Source organism: Diaphorina citri, unplaced genomic scaffold (assembly GCF_000475195.1).
Source record: "Diaphorina citri unplaced genomic scaffold, Diaci psyllid genome assembly version 1.1 scaffold152, whole genome shotgun sequence".
In the NCBI taxonomy this organism is placed as follows: domain Eukaryota; kingdom Metazoa; phylum Arthropoda; class Insecta; order Hemiptera; family Psyllidae; genus Diaphorina; species Diaphorina citri.
In genome coordinates this window covers 83,844-97,143 of record NW_007377589.1, presented here as the reverse complement: position 1 = coordinate 97,143, position 13,300 = coordinate 83,844, and the positions used below count along the sequence as shown (strand labels likewise).

The following is a 13,300-nucleotide window of genomic DNA, read 5'->3' as shown; positions in this document are numbered from 1 at the left end:
AGTGGATTGGAACACATCACATGCCTTCAGGCACACTCCATTTGTCAAGGGTCTTCGTTTACCCGAGGGACCGAATTGAGTCCGAAATTTAATGAACAAATTTCCTTGGTTGTGAAACATGTTTGTCAAATTCGGTCAAACCATTTAGGTGTTAAGGCGAAACCTACAGACGAACAAAAAAACTGAAGGAAAAGCCCACACCTCTAAGAGCGCTTACTCCTAACTCGCAGGTGCTGAGTATGAAAATTTTCTGACCAAACTTAAAAAAAAAAGTAGAAGTATGTAGTCTTGTTGAAACTTGAAGCTCACCCCAAATGAATTTTGGACAAAGCCAAAGTTAAAGAATAAGTTAAAACTTGAAACTCCAGTGGATTGGAACACATGACATGCCTTCAGGCACACTCAATTTATTCAATTTAATTGAATCAATTTAATTTGAAGAAACCATTTACTGATGAAAATTTGTAATGAAACAATAAGTTGAAAAATAACTCACTCAGATATATCTTCTCCACTCCTCTCTCCTGAACAGAATCTCCGGGTTCCAAATATTAACGAAGGTCTTATCATATCGAAAGCGAAGAGAGAAGGAAGACAGGATAGGAAAAAGCCAGCCGTTCCGAGAACAAACCTTATATGTTTAGGATGAAGTTCGCCCAGCCCAAAAATTGAACCCACTTAATGCGTGTTTGATTTCATTCCCAGGATAACCTGTACGATTTCTTCATATCTCGTGCCAAGAACAATCTGCATGTCACCCTATGCTTCTCTCCAGTGGGAGAAAAGTTTCGATCCCGGGCCCTCATGTTCCCTGGCCTGGTAAGTGAACTGCAGATTATTATTATTTATTTTTTCGAGCTCTAATGTTAAAGGGGTTACGACCCGGCTATAAATAGGGTAATTCCAATTCTAATATGTTACACTCAGGTGAGTGGCTGCACAGTGGACTGGTATTACAAATGGCCACCGGACGCCCTATCTGCAGTGTCTAAGCACTTCCTCTCCAGTTTCCCCATCACTGGTACGCCACAGACTATTGCAGCTCTTATGGATATGATGGGTGACACGCATACCGTTGTATCCAACACGCTGGCTGAATACTTCGAGAAGTAAGTAATTTCAATTACAGTAGAGAACCTCCATTATATCAACTCTCTATTATTTCAACTCCAAAAATCGGGGTTTTTCCCTATCTTTCAAGGAAATCCTACTTTATCAGAGGAAGAGATCATCGAAAGTGTTCAAATAATGAGACTAATAACAACAATTGGGTTTCTACTGTATTTTCTTTCTACTGGACAATTAGGGTTCTACTGTATTTTCTTTTTAGCAACCTTTCTCATTTTCGGAGAAATCAGCACATCGTACATTGCCCAAGTTGCGTTGGGGAATCTTATGATTCACCTAAATAAACCAGTAAAAGCCCGAAGAAGATTTCAATTTCGGACTTTTCCCAAAAGATCTAGGAAATCCTAGGTTTAACCGCTCGTCGGACTTCTCCCGTAACACACATACATACCTCCCAACAACTCTTCTCTATTTTGTTCTTTTGTACCACTAAATTTGGCCCTATTTTCATTGTTTTATACGGAATTCCGATTATTCGAACTTCTATACAGAACCTCGATAATTTCAACTACCCTCGGTCCCAATTAGTTGAAATAATTGGGTTTCTACTGTATTTTCTTTTTAGCAACCTTTCTCATTTTCGGAGAAATCAGCACTTCGTACATTGCCCAAGTTGCGTTGGGGAATCATATCAACTCTCTATTATTTCAACTCCAAAAATCGGGGTTTTTCCCTATCTTTCAAGGAAATCCTACTTTATCAGAGGAAGAGATCATTGAAAGTGCTCAAATAATGAGACAAGGAATAACAACAATTGGGTTTCTACTGTATTTTCTTTTTAGCAACCTTTCTCATCTTCGGAGAAATCAGCACTTCGTACATTGCCCAAGTTGCGTTGGGGAATCTTATGATTCACCTAAATAAACCAGTAAAAGCCCGAAGAAGATTTTAATTTCGGACTTTTCCCAAAAGATCTAGGAAATCCTAGGTTTAACCGCTCGTCGGACTTCTCCCGTAACACACAGACATACACACCTCCAGTCTTCTTCTTCCTCCTCTCCTTAGCTCTTCTACCTACTCTTAATTCCTCTTCTTTTTTCTACCTCCTTATCCTTACTCCCTCTCTCGTTCCCTTTCTTTCTCCCTAGATTCCGTCGACAGTCCTTCGTCACTCCGAAATCCTTCCTCATTTTTCTGGAAAGCTACAAAGCTCTGTACGCGGTCCGGAGGAAGAAAATAGACAAGGACGCTTCACAGCGAGAAATCGGCCTTCAGAAACTAGAGGAGGCGGCAGTGAGTGTGGAGGAACTGAGGAAGGAGTTGGTCATCAAGGAGAAGAATATTGCCGTGGCTACAGCCGCCGCAGACGTTGTGAGTAGAATATTCTGCGAAGAAGAAGAAGAAGAAGAAGAGAGAGAGAGAGAAGAAGAAGAAGAGAGAGAGAGAAAAAAAAAAATAGAATTGTAACCTAGATAATATTGATGCAAATTACAATATTACAAATTCAACCAGCTCACCTCAGTGGCCGAGTGGTCAAGAGCACTGACTCTCAACCTGGAGGTGCTGGGTTCGAATCCTGGCGAGGGCGGAAATTATCTAACCAGACTTTTCCGTTCTTTGTTAGGCATGGATGTAAGAGAATGTGCATCGAAGTAACGCGAAAGCGGTACGGAGGTACAAAAAAAAAAAAAACTAGCGCGCAACGGTGATAGCACGTTGAATGTACCAGTTCCCAATCGATCACTGAAGTTAAGCAACGTTGCCCGTGATAAGTATCCGGATGAGTGACCATCTGGGCAATGGCGTGCTGCTGGATTTTTCCCGGTCTCACTCAGGCCGTATACTTAATGTGAGTTCCTAGGCAAATAGCTTGTTGCAAAAGTCCACACGTAGTGGATCGATGTCGACTGAATCGTCCACACTGCTTCGACAACATATATTTACCTCATTCACGGCCAGTCGACTATGTTTGGACACACAGCCAGCACCTCAAAAGTATCCAGCCAGCCCCCCAGGAGATAAGACGATTTTTTTTTTTTTTTTCCTCTTAAATTTCGCATGTATTGTTCCTATTCGCTCTTCCGATCTGTAGAATAAAATAAAATAGACCCTCGTTTTATACTGTCAGAATAATACTGAAAAGTCCCTTTACTCAAGAAGTCTAAACAAGGTCTTATGTGCCAGCCTAGTTAGCTTGATTGGTAGCGTGTCTGCCTTGTAAGCGCTAGGCCGCGGGTTCGATTCCCGCTCATGGCGGATTTTTTCCTGAACGGATTCTCGGAACGGCTGGCTTTCTCCTATCCTGTCTTCCTTCTCCCTTCGATTTAGGGACGATGAGACCTTAGCAGTTATAGTTCCTATATCAAACCTCTTTCTTAAAAAAAAAAAAAAAAAAAAACTGAGGTCAGCCGAAATATTTGGTATTTTTTTCTACGATTTCGAGACGATAAGACCTTAGTAGTTACAGTTCCCTCTATCAAACCTCTTAAAAAAACTCAGTTTGTGGCTCCGGGGGTAAATGAAGTAAAACATATTTTACATTATTCCTCCTTATTTCTTTTATTTCAGACTATCAAACCAGCAGATATTAACACAGTAAAGGCACTCAAGACGCCCCCCTATCTGATTCAGGTGATCATGGATTGTGTCATCATTCTCAACAAGGATAAGCTGCTTCCTGTGGAACTTCGCACTGATGTAAACCCGCCCTTTCTCAATCCGTCCTGGGCTGAAGCTGGCAAGGTAAGGTAAGCGAACTCCGCTGTAGATGCCTTAGTGGGCGAAACTGGTCCTCTTATAATGTATAATAAATAAAGGCGAAACCTACAGACGAACAAAAAAACTGAAGGAAAAGCCCACACCTCTAAGAGCGCTTACTCTTAACTCGCAGGTGCTGGGTATGAAAATTTTCTGACCAAACTTAAAAAAAAAAGTAGAAGTAGTCCTGTTGAAACTTGAAGCTCACCCCAAATAAATTTTGGACAAAGCCAAAGTTAAAGAATAAGTTAAAACTTGAACCTCCAGTGGATTGGAACACATGACATGCCTTCAGGCACACTCAATTTGTCAAGGGTCTTGGTTTACCTTGCCCTCGGATCAATTTAATTTGAAGAAACCATTTACTGATGATATAACTCACTCAGATATAACTTCTCCACTCCTCTCTCCTGAACAGAATCTCCGGGTTCCAGGGCAAGGGGGTCACGTTCATATTCACGGACAATGACATTAAGGACGAAACATTCCTGGAGCCCATCAACAACATCCTGAGCTCGGGCGAAGTGGCCAATCTGTTCCCCAAGGATGAACTGGATGAGATTCTGGCCGAGTTGGTACCCATCATGAAGAAAGTGGACAACAAGAGACCCCCCACCCAGGTGAGAATTGACATATTTTATTCTTGTGTCCCTAGCTTTGGCTCTGGCCCTCTGTCACTACCTTTGACTTTGGCCCTCTAATCCTAACCCAATCCTTTAAATGATAGAATCCTAACCTCATCATCCAAAGGATGATAGGGTTAGGATTAGAGAGCTAAAGCGAAAGTCAAACATAGTGACATCTCCCTAGCTTTGGCTCTGGCCCTCTGTCACTACCTTTGACTTTGGCCCTCTAATCCTAACCCGATCCTTTAAATGATAGAATCCTAACCTCATCATCCAAAGGATGATAGGGTTAGGATTAGAGAGCTAAAGCGAAAGTCAAACATAGTGACATCCTTTGGAACTGTATCCGGTACACCATCCTCCAATATTCTAGACGTATGAGATTCTGGCCGAGTTGGTACCCATCATGAAGAAAGTGGACAACAAGAGACCCCCCACCCAGGTGAGAATTGACATATTTTATTCCTGTGTCCCTAGCTTTGGCTCTGGCCCTCTGTCACTACCTTTGACTTTGGCCCTCTAATCCTAACCCGATCCTTTAAATGATAGAATCCTAACACCATCATCCAAGGGATGATAAGGTTAGGATTAGAGAGCTAAAGCGAAAGTCGAACATGGTGACATTCTTTGGAACTGTATCCCGTACACCATCCTCCAATATTCTAGACGCTTACCAACCAAGCTAACTAGGCTGGCTAATGCGTGTTTGATTTCATTCCCAGGATAACCTGTACGATTTCTTCATATCTCGTGCCAAGAACAATCTGCATGTCACCCTATGCTTCTCTCCAGTGGGAGAAAAGTTTCGATCCCGGGCCCTCATGTTCCCTGGCCTGGTAAGTGAACTGCAGGTTATTATTATTTATTTATTTTTTCGAGCTCTAATGTTAAAGGGGTTACGACCCGGCTATAAATAGGGTAATCGCCCCGGGCGGGAATCGAACCCGGCTTCTCATGGAAAGGATTTTTTTGTGTTGAGCATAAATACTTGTCACAAATGTCGTTCCGTTCCCCACTTAATACACTACACTAAATTTTATGACTTGCCTCGGAATCGAACCACCAACCTCCAGATCCAGAGTTTATTTCTTACTGTGTCTGTTTCAGATATCAGAATGGAATCTACAGGGTCTCCCCACCGATGACCTGAGCACCCAGAACGGTATCATTGTGACCCAAGCTTCCCGCTATCCCCTGCTGATAGACCCTCAGGCTCAGGGTATCACTTGGATTAAGAACAGAGAGAAAGCCAATCACTTGACTGTAAGATCCATTTCATTTCATAAAAGTTCCATAGACATAAAGAAATAGACCTTGGGGGATTGAGGCGAAAGCCGGCGGGTGACCCCTTTGCATCGCCCACCAGGGGTGGATGGAGGGACTACTTAAAGAAAGAAAGTAAGGAAGGAAGGAAGAAAAAGACCTACCTTGCTTAAAATCGGTCTAACTTAGCAGAGTAGCGCTCTTATCCCCCCCACTTTTGTATGTTATTTCTAAATCAGCTGAAATACGGCTGTGATGATTGACTAATTCTCTTCTTCGTACTATCCTTTATTCACAAAAGATCGAATTAGTTCGCAGGGCTTAAATTGCCGATTGTCCCATTCATACCAATACTATCCAGGGTTAAATAGTAGAGATTGCCTCTGGCAATAATTTCGCCCTTTGTTTGTAATTACATATTGTATTTCAGATTGAATTAGTTCGCAGGGCTTAAATTGCCGATTGTCCCATTCATACCAATACTATCCAGGGTTAAATAGTAGAGATTGCCTCTGGAAATAATTTCGCCCTTTGTTTGTAATTACATATTGTATTTTTTACCAACCTCAGTGGTGTAATGGTTAGCGCCGTGGACTTCGGATCTGGAGGTTGGTGGTTCGAGTCCTAGTCAAGTCATAAAATTTAGCGTAGTGCATTAAGCAGGGAAAGCCATTTGTGACGAGCATTTATGCTCAACACGATTAAAAAAAAATCCTCCTTTTTTTTCCTTTTTCCTTATTGTATTTTGGTTCGAGTCCTAGTCAAGTCATAAAATTTAGCGTAGTGCATTAAGCAGGGAACGACATTTGTGACAAGCATTTATGCTCAACACAATTTAAAAAAAAAATCCTCCTTTTTTTCCTTTTTTATTGTATTTTTTTAGCGCCGTGGACTTCGGATCTGGAGGTTGGTGGTTCGAGTCCTAGTCAAGTCATAAAATTTAGCGTAGTGCATTAAGCAGGGAAAGACATTTGTGACAAGCATTTATGCTCAACACGATTAAAAAAAAAGCCTCTTTTTTTTCCTTTTTCCTTATTGTATTTTGTACATGATTATAACCAATAAAGAGTCTTATCATTATCCCTCCAGGTAACTTCCATCAATCACAAATACTTCCGTCAACATCTGGAGGATGCCCTCGTCGCAGGAAGACCATTGTTAATAGCGGAAGTTCTGGAGGAATTAGATCCTGTGCTGGATAATGTACTCGAGAAGAACTTCGTCAAGCAAGGAACCAAATATAAGGTAATAATTTTCTTTTGTAGATACTTGTAATGAATGAGTATGCTTTAGGGCCATCTTTTCTGTAGTCCATTGTCTCTATGAAATCGTTGAAAGCAGATCTTTTTGCTGTGTTAACTTCCTTTTTTATGATTACGGTTTTCTTTCTCCAGTCAATAACAGTTTCTACTTTGGTTTAATTTTCTTTTGTAGATACTTGTAATGAATGAGTATGCTTTAGGGCCATCTTTTCTGTAGTCCATTGTCTCTATGAAATTGTTGAAAGCAGATCTTTTTGCTGTGTTAACTTCCTTTTTTATGATTGCGGTTTTCTTTCTCCAGTCAATAACAGCTTCTCTATGCTTTAGGGCCATCTTTTCTGTAGTCCATTGTCTCTATGAAATGTTGAAAGCAGATCTTTTTGCTGTGTTAACTTCCTTTTTTATAATTGCGGTTTTCTTTCTCCAGTCAATAACAGCTTCTCTGGATTTACTTCGCTCTACAATTCTTCTGGCTTTGTATGCTTTAGGGCCATCTTTTCTGTAGTCCATTGTCTCTATGAAATGTTGAAAGCAGATCTTTTTGCTGTGTTAACTTCCTTTTTTATGATTGCGGTTTTCTTTCTCCAGTCATTAACAGCTTCTCTGGATTTACATACTTCGCTCTGCAATTCTTCTGGCTTTATTCCGTTCCATATGCACATTGTACAAGTATGCTTAATACAATTAATATTTCTTTTATTTTCAGTTGCGCCTTGGAGACAAGGATCTCGAGGTGCTACCATTCCAGTTCCGTCTATACATAACTACCAAGTTAGCCAATCCGTCTTACACCCCTGAAGTATCTGCCCGGTGTTCCATCATAGACTTCACAGTCACTCTGAAAGGTAAGCGAACTCCGCTGTAGATGCCTTAGTGGGCGAAACTGGTCCTCTTATAATGTATATCTGAAAGGTAAGCGAACTCCGCTGTAGATGCCTTAGTGGGCGAAACTGGTCCTCTTATAATGTATAAAGGTAAGCGAACTCCGCTGTAGATGCCTTAGTGGGCGAAACTGGTCCTCTTATAATGTATAATAAATAATTCTAAGAAAAGTAATTCTGAGTAAATAATTCTAAGAAAAGTGAAGTAAGTAAGTATTCGTTTTCTATGCAATCTAATACGTATCTAGAATGGATATTCACAAAGTTGTTTTTTTTTCTCTCTCTCCTTCTTCAAGAGGTTCTAAGAAAAGTGAAGTAAGTAAGTATTTGTTTTCTATGCAATCTAATACGTATCTAGAATGGATCTTCACAAAGTTGTTTTTTTTTTTTTCTCTCTCTCTCTCCTTCTTCAAGAGGGTTTATAGAGGGAACTCTAACTACTAAGGTCTTACCGTCTCGAAATGGAAGAGAACGAGGACAGGACAGGAGAAAGTCAGTCGTTCCGAGAACGAACGTCATCTGTTGATGATAAAGTTCGCCCCGGGTGGGAATCGAACTCGCGACCTAGCGCTTACAAGGCAGACGCACTACCAACCAAGCTAACTAGGCTGGCGTTTCTAAGAAAAGTGAAGTAAGTAAGTATTTGTTTTCTATGCAATCTAATACGTATCTAGAATGGATCTTCACAAAGTTGTTTTTTTTTCTCTCTCTCTCCTTCTTCAAGAGGGTTTATAGAGGGAACTCTAACTACTAAGGTCTTACCGTCTCGAAATGGAAGAGAACGAGGACAGGACAGGAGAAAGTCAGTCGTTCCGAGAACGAACGTCATCTGTTGATGATAAAGTCCGCCCCGGGTGGGAATCGAACTCGCGACCTAGCGCTTACAAGGCAGACGTACTACCAACCAAGCTAACTAGGCTGGCGCTGATTCAGGTGATCATGGATTGTGTCATCATTCTCAACAAGGATAAGCTGCTTCCTGTGGAACTTCGCACTGATGTAAACCCGCCCTTCCTCAATCCGTCCTGGGCTGAAGCTGGCAAGGTGAGCATTCCTTGGACCATTTTTAGCTAATTCCCTTTTAAACATGTACTTTTTTATAATTTTTCAAAAGGTGTGACGTACTATAGTAGAAGAAAATCCTTTGAAAATGCATAACCATTAGAATAGTTTCTTTGACTTCAAAATAAAGGTGGAAGGAGGAAGAATTTTAATTGTGTTAAGCATAAATGCTCGTCACAAATGTCATTTTCCACTTAATTTCCTACGCTAATTTTATGACTTAATTTAGACTCGTATTAGTAACAAGACTATCCCTCTATCTCAGATAGGAACAGTATTCCTCAATCATACCTCTTTTTAGGAACGAGAGTAGAATAGTTTCTTTGACGTCAAAATAAAGGTGGAAGGAGGAAGAATTTTAATTGTGTTAAGCATAAATGCTCGTCACAAATGTCATTCCCCACTTAATTTGCTACGCTAATTTTATGACTTAATTTAGACTCGTATTAGTAGCAAGGCTATCCCTCTATCTTAGATAGGAACAGTATTCCTCAATCATACCTCTTTTTAGGAACGAGAACGCTAATTTTATGACTTAATTTAGACTCGTATTAGTAGCAAGGCTATCCCTCTATCTTAGATAGGAACAGTATTCCTCAATCATACCTATTTTTAGGAACGAGAAAAGATGGGACAAATATGAAACTACAGCCACTTTATGCCGAAGTACGAGGAGAAAGTTTATGAAAAACATTTATCTTTGTCCATAGCTTCTAAACAACGTTAAGTTTCTGTCGAATCTGATGAACTTCAAGAAGGACAATATTAACGACGAGACAGTAGATCTTATGGAGCCTTACATCAAGTGGCCCAACTACACACTGGAGAGTGCAATAACATCTTGTGGTCAAGTAGCAGGCCTTCTGTCCTGGACTATAGCTATGAAGGACTTCTTCAAGGCAAGTACTTTTGGTAGATCCTGTGATCGCGGAAAAACATTAGGGGATTTTTTTCCTCCAGATTTGTAAAAAAAAAGAAAAAAAAATCTCAAATTGTCTCCATATTTTTTTCCCAAGAGAATTCTCGCTCTTCGATATTATTTCTGGAACAACGAAAGTGTTTCATCGGGAACCATACAAGGACTAAAACAATCCTCGCCATTTCCACAGGTCAATAAAGAAGTGCTCCCCAAAAAAAATCTCAAATTGTCTCCATATTTTTTTCCCAAGAGAATTCTCGCTCTTCGATATTATTTCTGGAACAACGAAAGTGTTTCATTGGGAACCATACAAGGACTAAAATAATCCTCGCCATTTCCACAGGTCAATAAAGAAGTGCTCCCTCTGAAAGCGAACCTGGCCATCCAGCAAATCAAGCTGGACCAGGCCATGTCTGAGAAGGAGAAAGCCGAGGCCATACTACGTGAGAAGAACAAGGAGGTGGCTGCAGCCAAAGCTCAGCTGGACACGGCGGAGAGATCACAGAAAGCTATGCTGGATGAGGGGAACGCTTGTAAAGCCAAGATGGACGCTGCTACTGGACTCATCACAGGTAAAGCCTCTTTTGTTATGAGCCCTATTTTAAGCACGATATCGGCTAGAGATGTGTAAAGAACTAATCAAAATCAAATCATAAATTTTTGTGGTATAGTGCACCCCGCCTATGCTGGATGAGGGGAACGCTTGTAAAGCCAAGATGGACGCTGCTACTGGACTCATCACAGGTAAAGCCTCTTTTGTTATGAGCCCCATTTTAAGCAAGATATCGGCTAGAGATGTGTAAAGAACTAATCAAAATCAAATCATAAATCTTTGTGGTATAGTGCACCCCGAGCTCCAAGCACAGAGCCGAAAAACCTTCGACCCCGCCAGGAATCAAACCCGGGACCACCGGAGTGCAAGCCTAGTATGATACCCACTGGCCAAGGAGGCCACTCTGTTCAGTGGACTACTCAGTGAGTCAGACCCTCGCTCCCTACAAGTCCTACTACATGTTAAAGGCTGTTACTCCCCGAGCTCCAAGCACAGAGCCGAAAAACCTTCGACCCCGCCAGGAATCAAACCCGGGACCACCGGAGTGCAAGCCTAGTATGATACTCACTGGCCAAGAAGGCCACTCTGTTCAGTGGACTACTCAGTGAGTCAGATCCTCGCTCCCTACAAGCCCTACTACATGTCAAAGGCTGTAACGGTTTTCAAGATTTGTATGAACGCCGTGCAATCATTTTTGCTTATGCAATGTGCAACATACATAAGTAGTATGATACCCACTGGCCAAGGAGGCCACTCTGTTCAGTGGACTACTCAGTGAGTCAGACCCTCGCTCCCTACAAGCCCTACTACATGTCAAAGGCTGTTACGGTTTTCAAGATTTGTATGAACGCCGTGCAATTATTTTTGCTTATGCAATGTGCAACATACATAAATAGTATGATACCCACTGGCCAAGGAGGCCACTCTGTTCAGTGGACTACTCAGTGAGTCAGACCCTCGCTCCCTACAAGCCCTACTACAATACATGTCAAAGGCTGTTACTGTTTTCAAGAGTTGTATGAACGCCGTGCAATCATTTTTGCTTATGCAATGTGCAACATACATAAGATGCATTAGTGGAGATACCCGGATTTCATTGATAAAGGGACTTTGAGTCTCTTTCGAACAGGATAAACAAGGTGTTCTATCATCTTCCTTCCTCGGTAATTTTGCATTTATGAATAACTAAACTACCAGGACTTCATGGGGTGCTATAGTTCTACATACTGGACTCCGCACACAGGAATTTCGTCGGAAGAGACACCTGTTTCAATGTAATGTAATGTAACCAGGACTTCATTTACAGGGTTGGCTGGTGAGAAGGTACGATGGACAGAGCAGGCCACGGAGTTCAAGAACCAAGCTCTGCGTCTGGTTGGTGATATTCTAGTCATGTGCGGATTCCTATGCTATGCAGGTCCGTTCAACCAGGAGTACAGGACTAAGATACGAGAGAGATGGTACCGGGCTCTGACAGTCCATGAGAGGACTTCATGGGGTGCTATAGTTCTACATACTGGACTCCGCACACAGGAATTTCGTCGGAAGAGACACCTGTTTCAATGTAATGTAATGTAACCAGGACTTCATTTACAGGGTTGGCTGGTGAGAAGGTACGATGGACAGAGCAGGCCACGGAGTTCAAGAACCAAGCTCTGCGTCTGGTTGGTGATATTCTAGTCATGTGCGGATTCCTATGCTATGCAGGTCCGTTCAACCAGGAGTACAGGACTAAGATACGAGAGAGATGGTACCGGGCTCTGACAGTCCATGAGATACCCTTCACCAAGGATCTGAGTATCATTGAGAATTTGGTCGATCAACCTACGGTAAGTTGAATGCTTCTTCTTTTTTAAGAGGTTCAATAGAGGAAATTAAAACTGCTAAGTCGTCCCGAAATCTACGAGAAAATGAAGACAGGATAGGAGAAACTCAGCCGTTAGGAGAACGAACATTATCTGTTCAAGATAAAATCCGCCCCGGGTAGTCCATGAGATACCCTTCACCAAGGATCTGAGTATTATTGAGAATTTGGTCGATCAACCTACGGTAAGTTGAATGCTTCTTCTTTTTCAAGAGGTTCAATAGAGAATTAGAGAGAATTGTAACTGCTAAGTCGTCCCGAAATCTACGAGAAAATGAAGACAGGATAGGAGAAACTCAGCCGTTTGGAGAACGAACATTATCCGTTCAAGATAAAATCCGCCCCGGGCCTGCTGGCTTCCAGGGCTGGACAGGAATTTAGGTGTGCTTGGTTCATGGGAGAGTTAAGGGAACATAAAGGACAATGAGGGGAATTTTTGATACCTATTCTATGGAGATGTTGGGATAATTAAAATCAAAAGATATATTTAGAAGAAAGAATAAAAGAAGAAAAATACGATAACAATGTAATGTTCCCAAAAAGTACATCATGTACGTACTTAGTAGAATAACAAAAGATTATTGTAAAAGGGAAATTGAATAATAAATCTATTACTATTATTAGTAGCCTACTGCAATTTTGAAGGAACTTTTTAGTTGGTTAGTCCTATTCGAGCATTATAAATAATAATTATTATTATTATTTCAGGTGGAGCTGCTTTGGATTTGGCCAACTGTCCTCCCAAACCTGCTCCATGGATAACAGACATCTCCTGGTTGAATATTAACGAACTCAGTCGTCTGCCTACCTTTGAAGAGCTCCCAGATCAGGTATGATCTCTTTAATCTTTAATGATTATTGCTTCATTAAACTTTACTGAAGTAACTTCGGGGCGTAGTGGTCAAGACGCTCGCCTGGTAAACAGGAGGGCGTGAGATCAATCCTAGGCTAGGCATAGTATTTTATCCTGATTTATGTTCTTTGTGTACAAATAAAAGTATTTTGGTAAAAAAAAAAGAGAGAGAGGGAGGGAGAGAGAGAGAGA

At 41.3% G+C, this 13,300-nt stretch overlaps 1 protein-coding gene and 1 long non-coding RNA gene across 2 annotated transcripts in view; both read left to right on the top strand.

Annotated features, from left to right (window-relative positions):
- LOC103505124 (dynein heavy chain 8, axonemal-like) overlaps positions 1–13,300 on the top strand; it is a 69,848-nt gene that overhangs the window by 38,006 nt on the left and 18,542 nt on the right. Inside the window, exons 21-29 of the mRNA XM_026820493.1 lie at positions 706–819; positions 928–1,109; positions 2,217–2,439; positions 3,637–3,699; positions 8,791–8,901; positions 9,630–9,818; positions 10,182–10,410; positions 11,988–12,224; positions 12,964–13,085. Of these exons, the coding sequence (XP_026676294.1) occupies positions 706–819; positions 928–1,109; positions 2,217–2,439; positions 3,637–3,699; positions 8,791–8,901; positions 9,630–9,818; positions 10,182–10,410; positions 11,988–12,224; positions 12,964–13,085 (1,470 nt within the window). The remainder of the gene's footprint in view (positions 1–705; positions 820–927; positions 1,110–2,216; positions 2,440–3,636; positions 3,700–8,790; positions 8,902–9,629; positions 9,819–10,181; positions 10,411–11,987; positions 12,225–12,963; positions 13,086–13,300) is intronic.
- Positions 5,611–7,817, top strand: LOC113465729. The gene is made up of 3 exons (XR_003390347.1): positions 5,611–5,714; positions 6,804–6,959; positions 7,683–7,817. It is a non-coding gene; the product is annotated as an uncharacterized LOC113465729 (long non-coding RNA).